This window comes from Poecilia reticulata, chromosome 17, assembly GCF_904066995.2.
Source record: "Poecilia reticulata chromosome 17, P_reticulata-male-v2, whole genome shotgun sequence".
NCBI lineage: Eukaryota > Metazoa > Chordata > Actinopteri > Cyprinodontiformes > Poeciliidae > Poecilia > Poecilia reticulata.
Window position 1 is genome coordinate 24299526 of NC_088846.1, and position 13957 is coordinate 24313482.

At 38.6% G+C, this 13957-nt stretch overlaps 1 protein-coding gene across 1 annotated transcript in view; it reads right to left on the reverse strand.

Moving 5' to 3' along the window:
- Positions 1-13957, reverse strand: part of ak5 (adenylate kinase 5) — a 97200-nt gene that overhangs the window by 25219 nt on the left and 58024 nt on the right. The window contains exon 9 of the mRNA XM_008434639.3: positions 934-973. Within this exon, the coding sequence (XP_008432861.1) occupies positions 934-973 (40 nt within the window). The remainder of the gene's footprint in view (positions 1-933; positions 974-13957) is intronic.

Sequence of the window (13957 nt, forward strand, 5' to 3'; positions counted from 1 at the left end):
TTTTAATGCAACGATAAAAACGTCAAACTGAGTATTTAAAGACTCCTTGAGATAAAAAACCCAGTCAACACTTTTTACTTTCTGTGCTGAAAAAATTTCCAATCCTTATAAAACTAAATCTGACCAGAGCAAATGAGTATAGAGATTCAGTGGAAAACAGAAATGGATTTTTTTAAACCAAAAAAAGACGGTTCTTGTTGAAACTTGCTGATTAGATTTAATTGTTTTTGAAAAATGCTGCAAAAAATTTGACACCCATTATAAAGTAGATAGTTTGCACTTCCTGCCACTTTTGTTTGTTTTCCTTGTCAAAGTTCAGTGATTAATATTTTTGAAAAGTTATTTTAGTAACAGAAACTTCATAATAGATTTTAATTACTGTTTCAGTTTTATTTATTATGTCCTTTAGAAATTAATGTATTTTTCTTCATCTTTGAGGGCGTGTACTTGCATTAATGTTTTTATTGAAAACTGTCTCAAACTGATATTATTGTTTATCGCAATAAATCATTTCTGGAACAATCCAGGACAATTTATTGTGAAGGTATTTTAATTTAAACTTTTATGAGCATGATAATAAAACTGACCAACATTAAAGCCTGACATTCATGCAGATCTTTAAGCAGCTTGAATGCAGTTTGTTTTCCCGTCCGTCTGCTGGAGATGAGCGACATCGGGCCTGAATCCACTGACCGGCCTCCCCAGATGATAACGGCTCAATACTGTTGATGCAGAGCGACAAACCCAAACTCACGTCGGCCGTAGAGGGAAGTTCATTCATTCGTCTGGTCGATAATGCTAATAATGCTGCGACACTTTTGGCATTTCCAGAGAAAAGACTGTTTCTAATTAAATCAGCAGCTGGGACAGAAAATATGGCGTACAAATTATTTTTTCCCTCTCCTTTTTAATTAGCATATCTAGTAAACTTACTTTGTGTGGCTCCTTCAGCATACTCCTCCTCTTCATCAGCCTGGAGAAGGAGAGAAGTTAAGATGTTAACTGTTGTGTTTTAATCTGATTCTCTGGTTTTTAGAAATTCAGACAGGTTTGAAATGATTCATAAGTTGCCACAAGTTTAAATATTGTTTATTGTGTCCAACGTCAAATGTAAATTGTTTTATTCATCTCTATTATGGTCATGGGCTGCACAGTGGTAGAGCTGTTGGTAGAGCTGTTGCCTTGCAGCACGAAGGTTCTGGGTTCGATTCCCGGCCCCGGTCTTTCTGCATGGAGTTTGCATGTTCTCCCTGTGCATGGTGGGTTTTCTCCGGGTTCTCCGGTTTCCTCCCACAGTCCAAAAACATGACTGTCAGGTTAATTGGCCTCTCCAAATTGCCCCTAGGTGTGTGTGTGTGTGTGTGCATGGTTGTGTGTCCTGTGTGTCTGTGTTCAGTGGCGGAGCTAGACTTTTAAAGTTGGGGGGGCCAGGACTACCTCTGGGGGGGCAAAATTTTAAATGTGTGTGTGCACATATATATAGTTTAAAAAAATAACCAAACTGAATATTTGGTTCGTTTTTAGGCCCCTCTGTCATTTTACATGTTATAATTAACACCTTTGACTGGCGCACATGGAGACATGATAGACTTTATGCAGAGTTCATCGCAGAGGAAACTAAAATCAATCAAATAAAAGATCCTTTCTGAATATCATCTCATGGACACTGAACTAAACGCGTCTTTCTGACCGGGAGCTGACAGCGTGTTGAAGAGTTATGGACACCTTGGTTAGGAAGCTCTGTTTGGACAGGTAATTTGACGGGTAACAATATTTCGGGTCGGACCAGAATTATTTGTCTGATGGTGGTTCGGGCTTCTAATGAGTTTACATTTAATGAGTTTGCAGCACACAGAGAAAACCTAAAGAGAATGTGATCTACTTATTGTAGTTTATGTAGAGGAATAACAGCTGACTGTTGAGAGAGGAAAGAAATTAAAGTGCAGATCCTTTAGGCAGAAACAGGCGCAGTGCGCTGGGCAATAAATGCGCTTAAATGCTCCACGGTTACGCTCCAATTAATCACACATGAGACGACAAACGCAAAATATACAATATATAATTACACTGCTTACGTTAATGGTGTTTTAAAAACAAAACCAATAAAAACTTAACTGAGTTAATATGTCAGATTCCCTCCTCACCTCGTCTTGATGAGTAGTTCGCTGGTTTCTGTCCAGAATGTGATCAGCTGACCACTTGGTGCGCAGACAGTTTCAACTTTACGCACAGAGAACATCGTGGAGCTCATTATTAATCAGACTAAGAACAATGTCAGTCATAGGATCATCTCTGATCTGGACGCTTTAACGGACCAGAGACTTTGGAGCTCCTAGCGCAGCTGATCCGCTTCTGCTGGGTTTTTCCCCGCTGAGGGAAGTGATGCGGGATCAGGAAACGATCAGAGTTCTGCCGTCTTCTAATCACGTCATTTCGTGAAATGTTACCTGATTTCAAAAATGTTCTAGCAGAGAAATAATAAATGTTTTGTTTGATGACTACAAATTGGAAATAAAATTATTTTTTTCTTTGACGGACAACGAAAAAAACTGTAGCGCAACCTCTGCTCCAAACTACGAACATCGTCGGCCCCTCTACGTTTTTTTCTCTTTTTTGCAGAGGATCAGTAAATAACTTATTGGTGTTTTACCATCACCACCAGGTATGAAGTGCTTTAGCCTTTGAGCTGCACCACAGCGCAGTATAACTGAAACACCCAGGAGAAGAATATCAGCTTGTTGTTATGAGTATAAAGGAGGCTGGTATCGCACCTGATAAAAATCTATTTATTTATGTCATCACATGGACTTATATAAAGTTTTATACATTTTCTTTTGATATATTTATTATTGTTTTTCTTTAGACATTAGGTTGGCTTAGAATGATTCCAAATAATGTACAGGAATGACCTCGTGCTGTTACATGTCAATCATCTGGGGGGGCCACTAGGGGGGCCAATCAGATGACAGGGGGGGCACTGGCCCCCCTGGCCCCCCCTCTGGCTCCGCCACTGTCTGTGTTGCCCTGCGACAGACTGGCGACCTGTCCAGGGTGACCCCACCTCTCGCCCGGAACGTTAGCTGGAGATGGGCACCAGCAACCCTCCTGACCCCACTGAGGGACAAGGGTGAAAGAAAATGGATGGATGGATATTATGGTCATTTTTTTAGTTTGCATGGAGAAACTCCTGTTGGTTTAGTTAGCAACCCAGAACAACAATCGAACATGGAGAACCAACATTTAGCTTTATGCTTTTTAGTTTATTACTTTTATGAATTGTGGAGTATTTATTATTTAGACCAACATTTAATTTTATACTTTAAATATCGAAACGAGAGCTGTTGGTTTAATTAGCAACCCAGAACAAGTGCTAAACTAAGTAGCAGTTTAGCACTTTGTTTTATTTTATGAAATTAAATCACATGCTCAAATTTCATGAGTTAAATGTCTGCAGAGCATTGTTTTGGTCAGGCTGAAAAAAAAATTATATTATTTTAAGTAAATTTTCTAGTCCTCATATCCAGGTTTCTCTACATCGGTGTTTTTAAAAGAAGCCAGTTGAAACATGCTATTTAGCATTTTCATCAGTTTTTATTTGCTGTGCTTCAGGGGTGAAAGTAGTTTTAAATTCTTGGGGGTGCTATGACAAAAAAAAAAAATATATATATATATATATGTGTGTGTGCTTTAGAGTTTCTGTGCTGATTTGTTTTTTTTGTTTTTTTTTGGGAAGCGATAAAAGCTGGTAGCTCTTTAATTGTTACAAAATAAAGCTGTATTTCCTTCAGTCCACTGGCTGCAATGTTGACACCTTGAAATGCCATGAGACCTAAATGCTGAACATCATGGCATGGAGTGCATCCCAGTTTTCCATGTCTGAAAAATAACCATTCATTTTAACTTTTAAACTGGTTCTATTGATCCTGTGTCCAGACAGAGGGATAATCAGTAGGCCTATAGCATCATGACCTGTTTGTTCTGAAGATCCTGCAGCTTCCACTTCTCTTCCTAACATGATGCCTCCTCACCCTGACTCTCATACTGACAGGAGGAACAACAGAGCTCTGTTAGGTTAAAGCTCATCTTCTGAAGTTGGGATATTTTTCCTCCAACAGGTTCCAGAGGAATCACCTCAAACCAGATGTTGGACTGGATTTTATTTCACTGTCATTTGTGAATGTTAGAGCCTCATTTTCAACAGTGGAGCTATACAGGTTGAAAAAGGTGAATATTTTGGAGAAAGTCTCATCAACATCAATGTTTCCACTAAATAAGAGCCAAAAAATTTGTTTGATAAAGGAAAAGCCTCTCAGACTCTGAGCCCAACAGCACCACACTATTTTTTATATTTAATTTCACATAATTATCGCGGTAGAAGCCATTTGTTTGTTAAATACTTAATGAAACATATTTACCGTGTTTGATGTTTGCTGTGAATGACTTATACTCACAATGAACGAGGTAACTAGTCCAAGTTTGTAGTTTATTTTAGTTTATTGAACTACAGTAGTTTATTGAACGTTCAGAAACTACAGCGGTTGTGATGCACCAAGACAAAGGTAAAACAACCTGAACAGGTGATCAACTCTAAACCACTCCTACCTTTATATTCTCCGTCTCTCTGTCATTTAAGCACAGCGGTTGCCATGGCAACCTCCTGCGCTCCACAAGCCGACCAGAGATTACGTTAACATAACGTTCAGTCCGTTACGATATTAGGTTTGCAGGCTCGATATTTATTTTGCGATCATTAATAAGCCTCTCATGAACACAGCGGTGATTGATTAATTTTAAACTCCTGCTCTGCTATTTATTTTGATAATGGAACCGAAACCACAGAATTGCCCAACACCTTGTTGAAACAATAATTACTGAGATTATTATTGTTGTTGGGTCATTAATTTGAACACGTTTTGTTGTTTTTTGTTGTTGTTGTTCTTTAATAAAGTTATGCTAAAGTGCTGCTCTCAGCCTCTTGGTGGCGTTCAGTTTGTCACCTGACTCAAAACCTTCCACGATCGACATATCGCCCCGCTACTCTAGCAAAGCACGAACAGTTCAGAAACGATATGAAATGAGAAAAAAAGCTATTTATTAACCGATTAAGTTGTGTTTTAGATTGTTCTTGAGAAACTAATCAGTCACGGTTGATTAGTGGGTGAACTCACAGCTGCACAGTGAACCCGTTGATTCTTTACAGCAGACAGCCGCTCCCCTCTCTTGCAGGTACTGCGTACCCCCACTGAAGAAGCTTTTACTTTCACCCCTGCTGTGCTGCCATGTCAAACAGTCGAAGCAGCAACTATTTAAAAAAAGGAAAACAAAACCTACCAAACTGTGACTTGTATCCCATTGGACTGCATATGAATATTAATTTATTCATATTTCTCGCTGATATTTTTGGTCTCAGCGGATGAAGAACCTTGTTGGCAAATGTTGCATTTGCAGAAACAAAGATATTTAATAATTTAAGGCTCTCCGTGAAAAACAGTTTACAAAATTTGACAAACTTGAGAATTGGATTTGAGTTTCTGACTGGTAATCAATGTGAACCACTTCAAAAACTGAGTCATTTCTATTCAGTTGAATAAAGAAAAAGAAAAAATGCATCCAAAGCAGTGAGTTAATGTGGCAGTGAGCCTGTTGGCATTTTAAACAGTGCAGATTGTGCAACGCATTCAGAAAAATCTGAAACAAACAAACAACTATTGTCTGCCCTCCTAACAATTCAGCGTGAGCTTTCATCACCTCCTGCTTTTCTTTCACGTCCCACTGAAATGCGTTTGGATATGCAAAGGCCTCGCTTAACGTCTAAAGAACGGCTTTCATCATGCACTGAATGCTCAGTGAGGTGACTGGCAGCTACGTGCAGAAAAGACAGCATAACTGCGAAATGTGTTCTCGTTCCAGTCCGAGGCGGCTCCAGACAATACGTTCTGTGCTTTTTTTGTTAAAGCAAAATCAAAGCGAGCAGCACGGCAAACATAATAGATCCTTTGATGAAATGTTTCACGAAGCGACGTACGAGTTTTAATTTGATTCGATCCGCCGTTCTAACACAACTCCCAGAAGATTTATCTGCATTTCTGTAAACAGGAGGTAATTAAAAACCGCTCTCACATCATGAATGACTCGGGTTGTTTTCCTCCATCAGTGAAACTAATTTTATTAGGGCAAAAGTTATAGTTGTTTGACGTTTCGAAATCGAATCCATGCAGATGAGGTCAGGGTGAAGTTATTCGTTACAAGACTTTTTTTATGTTTTGGAAGTTAAATATGTTTCTTGTTCAGAGCTAACTGGGCAAATCTGGACTTCCTGTTGCATTAAAACTGCAACTTTGTGTTTTTTCCTGCTTCTGTTTGCTTTTCACCGAATAAACATTGGAGATAAACCCCAAAAAACATAATTACAGAAATAGGAATGAAATGATGAATGTGAGAAAGTAAATTGCAACATAAAAATTAAACTTTGGTCAAACAACAAATGCAAAGCAAATATGACAGGAGAGCTCTTTTCAGATTTATTCTGCATGTACAAAGTGGTGGAGGAGAAAAATGTTCAGGAAGTGAACAGAAGATTACAAATAAAACTCGATATATTCTCCCATATGATTTTAAACAAGACAAATTTAATATTCAGGACTACAAATAAGAGCGTTGTAATACCAGTGGCTCTCCAGTAGGTGGTGACAATGTCAACATTAAACACTTCAGCTCAACTCTGTGGCTTTGGGATGAACCTGCAAGTCAGGTCTTTCCGTCCAACATCAGTGTCTGACCTCAGAAATGCACTTATGGAAGACCTGGGGAGTTTTTCCCATAAAAACACTCCTGGATATTATAGACCTCCTTCATGTTGTTGGGTCAACGATATAATAAAGCCTTTCAGTAAAGAACGGGATGTCACAGTTCATGAGCGTGAATCCTTCTGGCGTTATTTGTTTTTATTGTGATTTAATGAAAACAAAGTCAGTGCTTTGACTGCAGAGGTGATTACAACATTTGGATGCCTGTTACTGTGAAGCCCAAGCATAGCTGGAGTTTGGGGATTGGTGGAGCCTCTCGGGTAAAAGTGGAGCCCGGCGCTGTTATTGGTGATAAATAAGTGGTGCCAGTGTGGAGGAGTGGGTGCCAGTAACAAGCCAGCTTGTCATGTGGGTACACCAACTGGTGTGATGACTCAGAGGCAGAAACACATGCACGGCACACAGCACTCCCACGCGATGGGTATAAAATATTCATGCATGAACGCCAAAACCCTCAGTAAGACGCACTGATCAGTTCATTTCTAGGGAGGAGATACAGTAGAGACGATGCACTCAGGCTTACACAAACATCCAAAAATAACTCCGTCTGTTATAGATATTAACTGCTTTCATTGACTTGGCATTTACTGGAATCTGATTTGGAGCTTTTAACCCATTTTCTGTTGTGCATCTTAACATAAATATTTAATTGTTTATCCACACCTGACAGTCCGTTAGACTCGGTTTCATTGGGGACCAAAGTTGCAACATTTGTTATATTTTCAGCTGCTGTGGTTCATTTTCACACAGCACCGAGTCAAACCAAATTAATCCAAACCTGTTCCCCTCCTCGCCTGTGGTGGCGCTGCACCAGGGAAGGAAATGACTTAAAAACCTCTGAAGAAGACAATAAGTTTGTTCACATGGTGAACAAGCGTCATCCTCCAACCGCTTCCTGTCGTCTTCATCTTCTCCGTCAATAGTTACATCCTCTTGATGATCACGTGACTCGCATGATGTAAAAAAATTTTTTCCAGTGCAGTTTTTCAAAATATACAAATTTCTATACGGCGGAAAAACCAAAAAAATTTTTCAGAATGGCCTGTTTTCATCTAGCAAAATAATTTTTTGTAATGCCAGTTTGCACAATTACATGGTCAATAGCAGCTAAAATAGCTGCTTTCTCCAACCATTTAATCAGCTTTTACAACTTGACAAGCTGAACTTTTTCATGCATGAATTATGGTTCTTCATGTCAGGATATTTTTCCAACACATTTCAGATTTTGCTAAAGCATGAAAACAATTGTGGATTTTTTTTATTAATTGTATTTTTCTCCTAATACAAAGTTATTTGTAAAATACATCAGTAGTATTGTTCTTTAGGGGTTCTTTGATGTCATGACTATATATATATATATATATATATATATATATATACACACACACACACACACACACTTTTTTTTTCACCTGCTCCAGTTCTCTACAGTAGAAAGCAGGACTGGATTTTCCGAGTTGCTTTTTCGTCTGTCGGCCATGTTGGATTTAACAAAAAATTTTCTTGCGCTTGCAGTGGATGGCCAGTAGTTGGCAGTGTGTTGTATGATGCACGAGTGTCCACTTTAGTGGTCTGTGTGGATTTATAACACAAAAATCCACAAGAAACATAAGCAAGTAGCTTTTAGACAGCTGTCCACTGTAGTGACCGCTATGCATGAAAGGGCTTGACAGACATTATTTTTCAAAATGTCTGTGAAGATGGTGGAACCAGGAAAAGTTTTTATTTTTTTATTTTTTAAATTTTGCTTGTTTGGAACAAAGAGAATCTGCAGAGGGACTAAAAGAATTATGTTTTCCACCCGGTCTGATGGCTTTGAACCCATTTTTCACAAAACGAGTTAGAATAATGATTTAATAAAGGTGAAAGAAAACGGAGGAACCTTTCCTTTGCTTTTAAAACTGTACAGTTAAATGGAAATCATCTGAACTCAGTGGAGAATTTTCCAAATCCTCCTGCTCTAAAGGATTGCTGTTACTAGGCGACCCTCATTCTGGATTTTCCAGACATGGAAGAAGATGCTTCTGTGTAGCTGATGCATTATTTTTATTTTTGCTCATTAATCGCCTCATGAGGCTGAGCAGTGACAGGAAACAGCCGCTGGCAGAAAGCAGAGCTGCAGCTGCTCAGCTCGGATGTGATGCTGACAGAAACTCTGGCTGCGAACTCGCTGGCGCTTCAGCTTTGGGTCCATTTGTGAATGAAACCTTGGTGTTAATGATGCAGTGTAGCCGCTGCTTCATTAGCCAAGGGAAGACCGAACCTTTTGGGACCTATTCTCTAATGAGATGTGACACAAATACAGTCGCTTCACAGCGACGCAGCCCTGCCGCTTCCCTGAAAACATGAATAAAAATATGACACCAGCTATAAACTGTGCCACAGCCTTTGTTTACGGCAATGCTAGCAAACTAGTTTCCCCTTTACGTTACGTAAAAGTTATTTTGATGAAAAATTAGGTTAGGTGAATTATTATTCACTGCGACTGCAGAATTGGTATAAAGGAAATAAAAGCTCATTTCATTTGTCTAGCAGAATCTTAAAGATGCAAAACCATGCAGACATCTCGAAATGTTTTTACGTTTTTTCAGGTTGAGTTGTTTGATTTTTAGGTGACAGACTTTCATAAGGCAGCTCATAATTGTGAAGTAAAAGAAAAATATGCATTTCTTTTCAGTCCATCAGAAAAAGGAGCATAGCTAGAGATGGGAGATTTTAAAAATAAATTCTCCAATTAGTTTTATACCACTTCAGAATTCTGATTAAATTTTTTTTCTGACGTTCTTTTCTAAAAAATAATTTAGAAAAGACAGAAAATATTTACAAAAAGTGGCTGTGAGTTGTACGATGGAGTATTAGGGCCAGGATATGATAACCTTTGTTTAATTATGAAAATATAATCATAATATTAGCAAAATAAAAATGCAATATTATCAGAAAAACATCTTAAAATTAGGAGAAAAGTAATTTTAGCAAAAAAAAAAAGCTAATAGATCAAGATCTGACATGGCCGCATCGGTCTTTCTTTGAAATAGACATATAGTTTGTGCAAAGGTTTCAAAGTCCTGCTATTGATAATAATTTGATGCTGATCTGTCAATATATTAAGTATTTCCTTATAAACCAATACCAAAGTACAACTTAAGATTCTCAACCTTTCTAATTTTAATTCTTTGCTATGTTTCCTGTAACATTTCTCATAAAATTACTACTTAATATTCCTAATATTACCCCTGTATTCTTATGACATTATTCTCATAATAGAAATTGTAGCCTGGCTCTAATGTTCAAAGTCCAAATAAGTAGAAGATGTCAAACAAGATGGCGGCGCCTGGTGCATTGACATCACTTTGAACTAAGGAAACCCAAGGAGCGCATTGGTAAAAAAAAAAAAAAAAAAAAATCCTGATTCTCCAAAAACTTAAACATTCAAAAGTCAAAAATTTGGTTAATTGGTAAAAATCTTTACTTGGATGCTGGTCGAGACCCGAAGAAGAACTTACAGCTCAAATTACAGTGAGTGCAGCAAGGCAGGTATAAATACTTTATCATGTCAGCCGTGGCGCTGCTCTTTCATCAGGAATTAATCGGAGCAGGTGGACAGTTTGGGAATAATTCTTAAAAACTTCCAGGAGATTGAACAGCACACGTCAAAACATCTTGCTGCAATCCTCTGTGATCAGCACGATTACTCAACCCATCTCCTCCTCACATCAGACGCTGCAAACACAGGGTGACGGGTGTTGCTGCGTCTTTGTTCCACCTCGCAGGACGCACCGCGCCCCCCTTCGGCGTGGCGAGAGGTTGCGCAGGGACATGACCGTCTTCAGCGAGTCGTTCTCGCCTCGTTTGTTTGCACTCTGCTCGCCCTCCAGCGCCTCTGCGTTTCACCTCTACACAGATTAATGACTTACAGTATGAATAGAGCGGCCTCTGCCCAGGCTTTGAATGAGTGGATGACATCATTTAGTCATTGATCAGCCTCATTCAAAGGTCAACGTATTCTGGCTACACAAAGAGCGTCAACCGGTTGTGAAGCCCCGGGAGAGGAGGGACAGTCAGGACTCGGGTAAGGAAGCATCTGGCTCTGTGATCAACTTAAAGACAAAACGTCAGACTGCTTGGTTTGGTTTTCCTGTAAAAGTGGAGCAGATTCAGGGTTTATTTCACCCTGCGTAGACACTTCATGCAGAATGAGCAGGTTCTTAAACGACTCTCATTAAACTCCAGGTCATGGTTCCCCCTATTGAGCAGGTGAAATAATGACTGTGAAAGACTTTTTGAGCATTTCCTGTAGACTGAATGTGTTTCAAAGGCAAAATACCCCTTAGAGATGCAAAAATTTAATAAACTTACGATTAATGGTTTATTAGAAATAAGTTCAATTTGATTAACTTATAAGGTCCGCTTAGACCTTCTGTGTTGTAGTTTGGCCGCCGTCCAGCAGAGGGCGTCGCTGGTCATTTTTAAGCGGCTTTAGCGGCTGTGTCACAGGGAAGAGAGTCCGGTTTAGGATGAAAAATGCACTTTTTCTGTTCCGTTTCGAAATGTAAACACTCAGCAAGGTCCTTAGGTGTTACGGAGGAACTTAAACTGATGGGATTTTGGAGCTGTTATTAATTAATGTTGTTCATGGAATGATGTTTAAATATTCCTTCAACAGCAACAAGCAGAGGTGGGCAAGTACTCAAAAGTTTCATTTACTAGCATTACTTAGATATATATTTACTCAAGTAAAAGTAAAAGTAGCCGTCCAAGAAATTACTCAAGTAAGAGTAAAAATATATTTGGTACAAAGCTACTCAAGTATTGCGTAACTGATCAAATCATCAATCATTTATTACTTAAAAATTACATAATTTGTATTTTAAGTACAAAATGACAATAATTCATATAAGTAACAAAAATAATCAGGCAAAATAAATTTTTTCAAATCAGTTTCACTGTAAAGCTTACAAAACTTTAACCAATACTGCAGGTGTGTGTCTGTGTCTGGTATATTTTTGGTTAAAACATGTTTGTTTTTCATTCAGTGGGTAGAAAATCTAGAAATAATGGCGATACTCCATAATAACATTACTCAAGTAAAAGTAAAAATGCTCCTAAAAGTAAAATTTTTCAATAAAGTTACTCAAGGAAATGTAATTAAGTAAATGTAACCAGTTACTAATCAACTCTGGCAACAAGACAATGCTTCTGTTTGAAAGCTTCTCTGTTCATGGGGAATTAAATCTTTTACTTTTCTCTTCAGCAACTTAAGATTTTTCTGTCTTGTTATATTTTATAAGTATGTGTAAGTTTAACAATGTGAGAACCACAAATTTATTTTTATTCAGTCTGTACTTAATACAATTGACACAAAATGTTTTTCTTTATTCAACATATTGTGAAAAATGCAGGTCTTTGTTATAGAACGACGTCTGTCCCTCTTTATAGAAGAAGAAAATGGCCGCTTATCAATTTATCAATAACTTTCACCCCTAACACTCATATTTTCCTGAATATATCATCTCTCAGTCTTCATACCTAACTCAGGACCAGGTAGCTTTTTGTATCTGGGTTTTCTTGGGCTGCATTCTTCCTGACAGTTGCAGTCGAGCGCCGGCTGACTGGATTTGAACTGCCGGTGAACTCCTCCTCTGCAGATGTTCACTGAGTTTTAAGTCTGTGTTTTGCCAGATGGATTCAGGTCACTGGTGTGTTGAAAGGTGAACGTCGGTCACCTCCATCCGGAGATGTTTTTGTCTATTTCCAGCTACATTCATCCATTCCTTCACTTCCCATCAGGGTTTTTTTTTGTCCCTGCTGCTAAGAGCTTCAGAAGTTTGCTGCTGTCACAGTAAAAGGAGAGCGCAACAAAACATTTTACTGGGACGCCATCAAAACAAGCATTAATATCTTATAGATGGAGAGTGATCTAAAAGCTACATTCAAAAAGGAATTCAAGTCGACTTTTATTTGAAGAACTTGGGGAAACTGTAAGACAGCATTTTATGAAAACAAAATTCAATCAAGGTGCGTTCACACCAGCTCTGTTTTGTCTACTTTCTAGACAAACCCTAGTTTGAGTTTGTCTAGAAAGTCTGGTTCATTTGGGGAGGTGTGAATGCGCAATCAATCTTTGATGTGGACCAAAAAAGCAAGGAAAGTAGTGAGCATGACTCTAATGCAAAAAATGAGGAAAAAAATAAACGGGTGCCCGGTTCTGAAGAACTAGAAAAAAGGGAAATAACCATAAATAAGTATATAAAGGTCTTAATGTGAGCTAAAAAAGAACCTGTTTCAGCTACATGCCATCAGCTGGGTTAATCAGCCCCCAAACAAGAGACATCTGTGATAAATAGCATAATCAGAGACAATATTCAACATTATATAAAATTTAAACACATAAAAAGAGGCGTTATATATTTATATAAGCCTTTTTAAAGTTTATCACTGTCACCTCTTCTTTTAAGAGCAGGAACAAATGCCAAAACATGAACTCCGGTTTGCCTAAAAACCTCGTTCTCAGTTCGGTTGAAGTGAACTCTGGTGCAGTGTGAATGCTAAACTTAATAGAGACAGCTCCAAAAGCAGGAAATGGACCACAGTGCAGGGCATTCTGGGTAAAACAACGTAAACAAACGAGCTAGTCTACCGCTAGTGGGAGAAATGATTGTGATCTTTTACCAAAGACAAAATCAAATGCTAAAAACGGTAAAATATGATGCTAATCCATTTTTGTCTACATTTTGTGAAGAAGGAAGTTGTGCTCATGTTGTTTTCAGAGGTTTTTGTGTCGTTTTCTTCAGATGTTCTTGGTGCAGCGCCCCCACAGGCGAGGAGGGGAACAGGTTTTCAGTTAGTTTGGTTCTGTCATGATCCGTGTTTCTGTGTATTTACTTTAAGGTTTTTCTGTGTTCAGTTTCTGTCCTGTGAGTCTGTTTCTGCGTCTTCCCCATTGATTTATCCCAGCTGTGTTTCGTTCCTGTGATTACCCTCCCAGTGCATCTAGTCCCACCTGTTGTCTGTGTTCCTCGTCGGATCCTCGTCTAACGTCGTATGCTGTCGCTTGTCAGTCAGTTTTCCTCAGTTGAACTGTGAAGTCCTGAGGTTGCTTGTTTCAGTCTACAGTCTCTGTCAGTTGCTACCAATATTAGCTATGTGCTAAT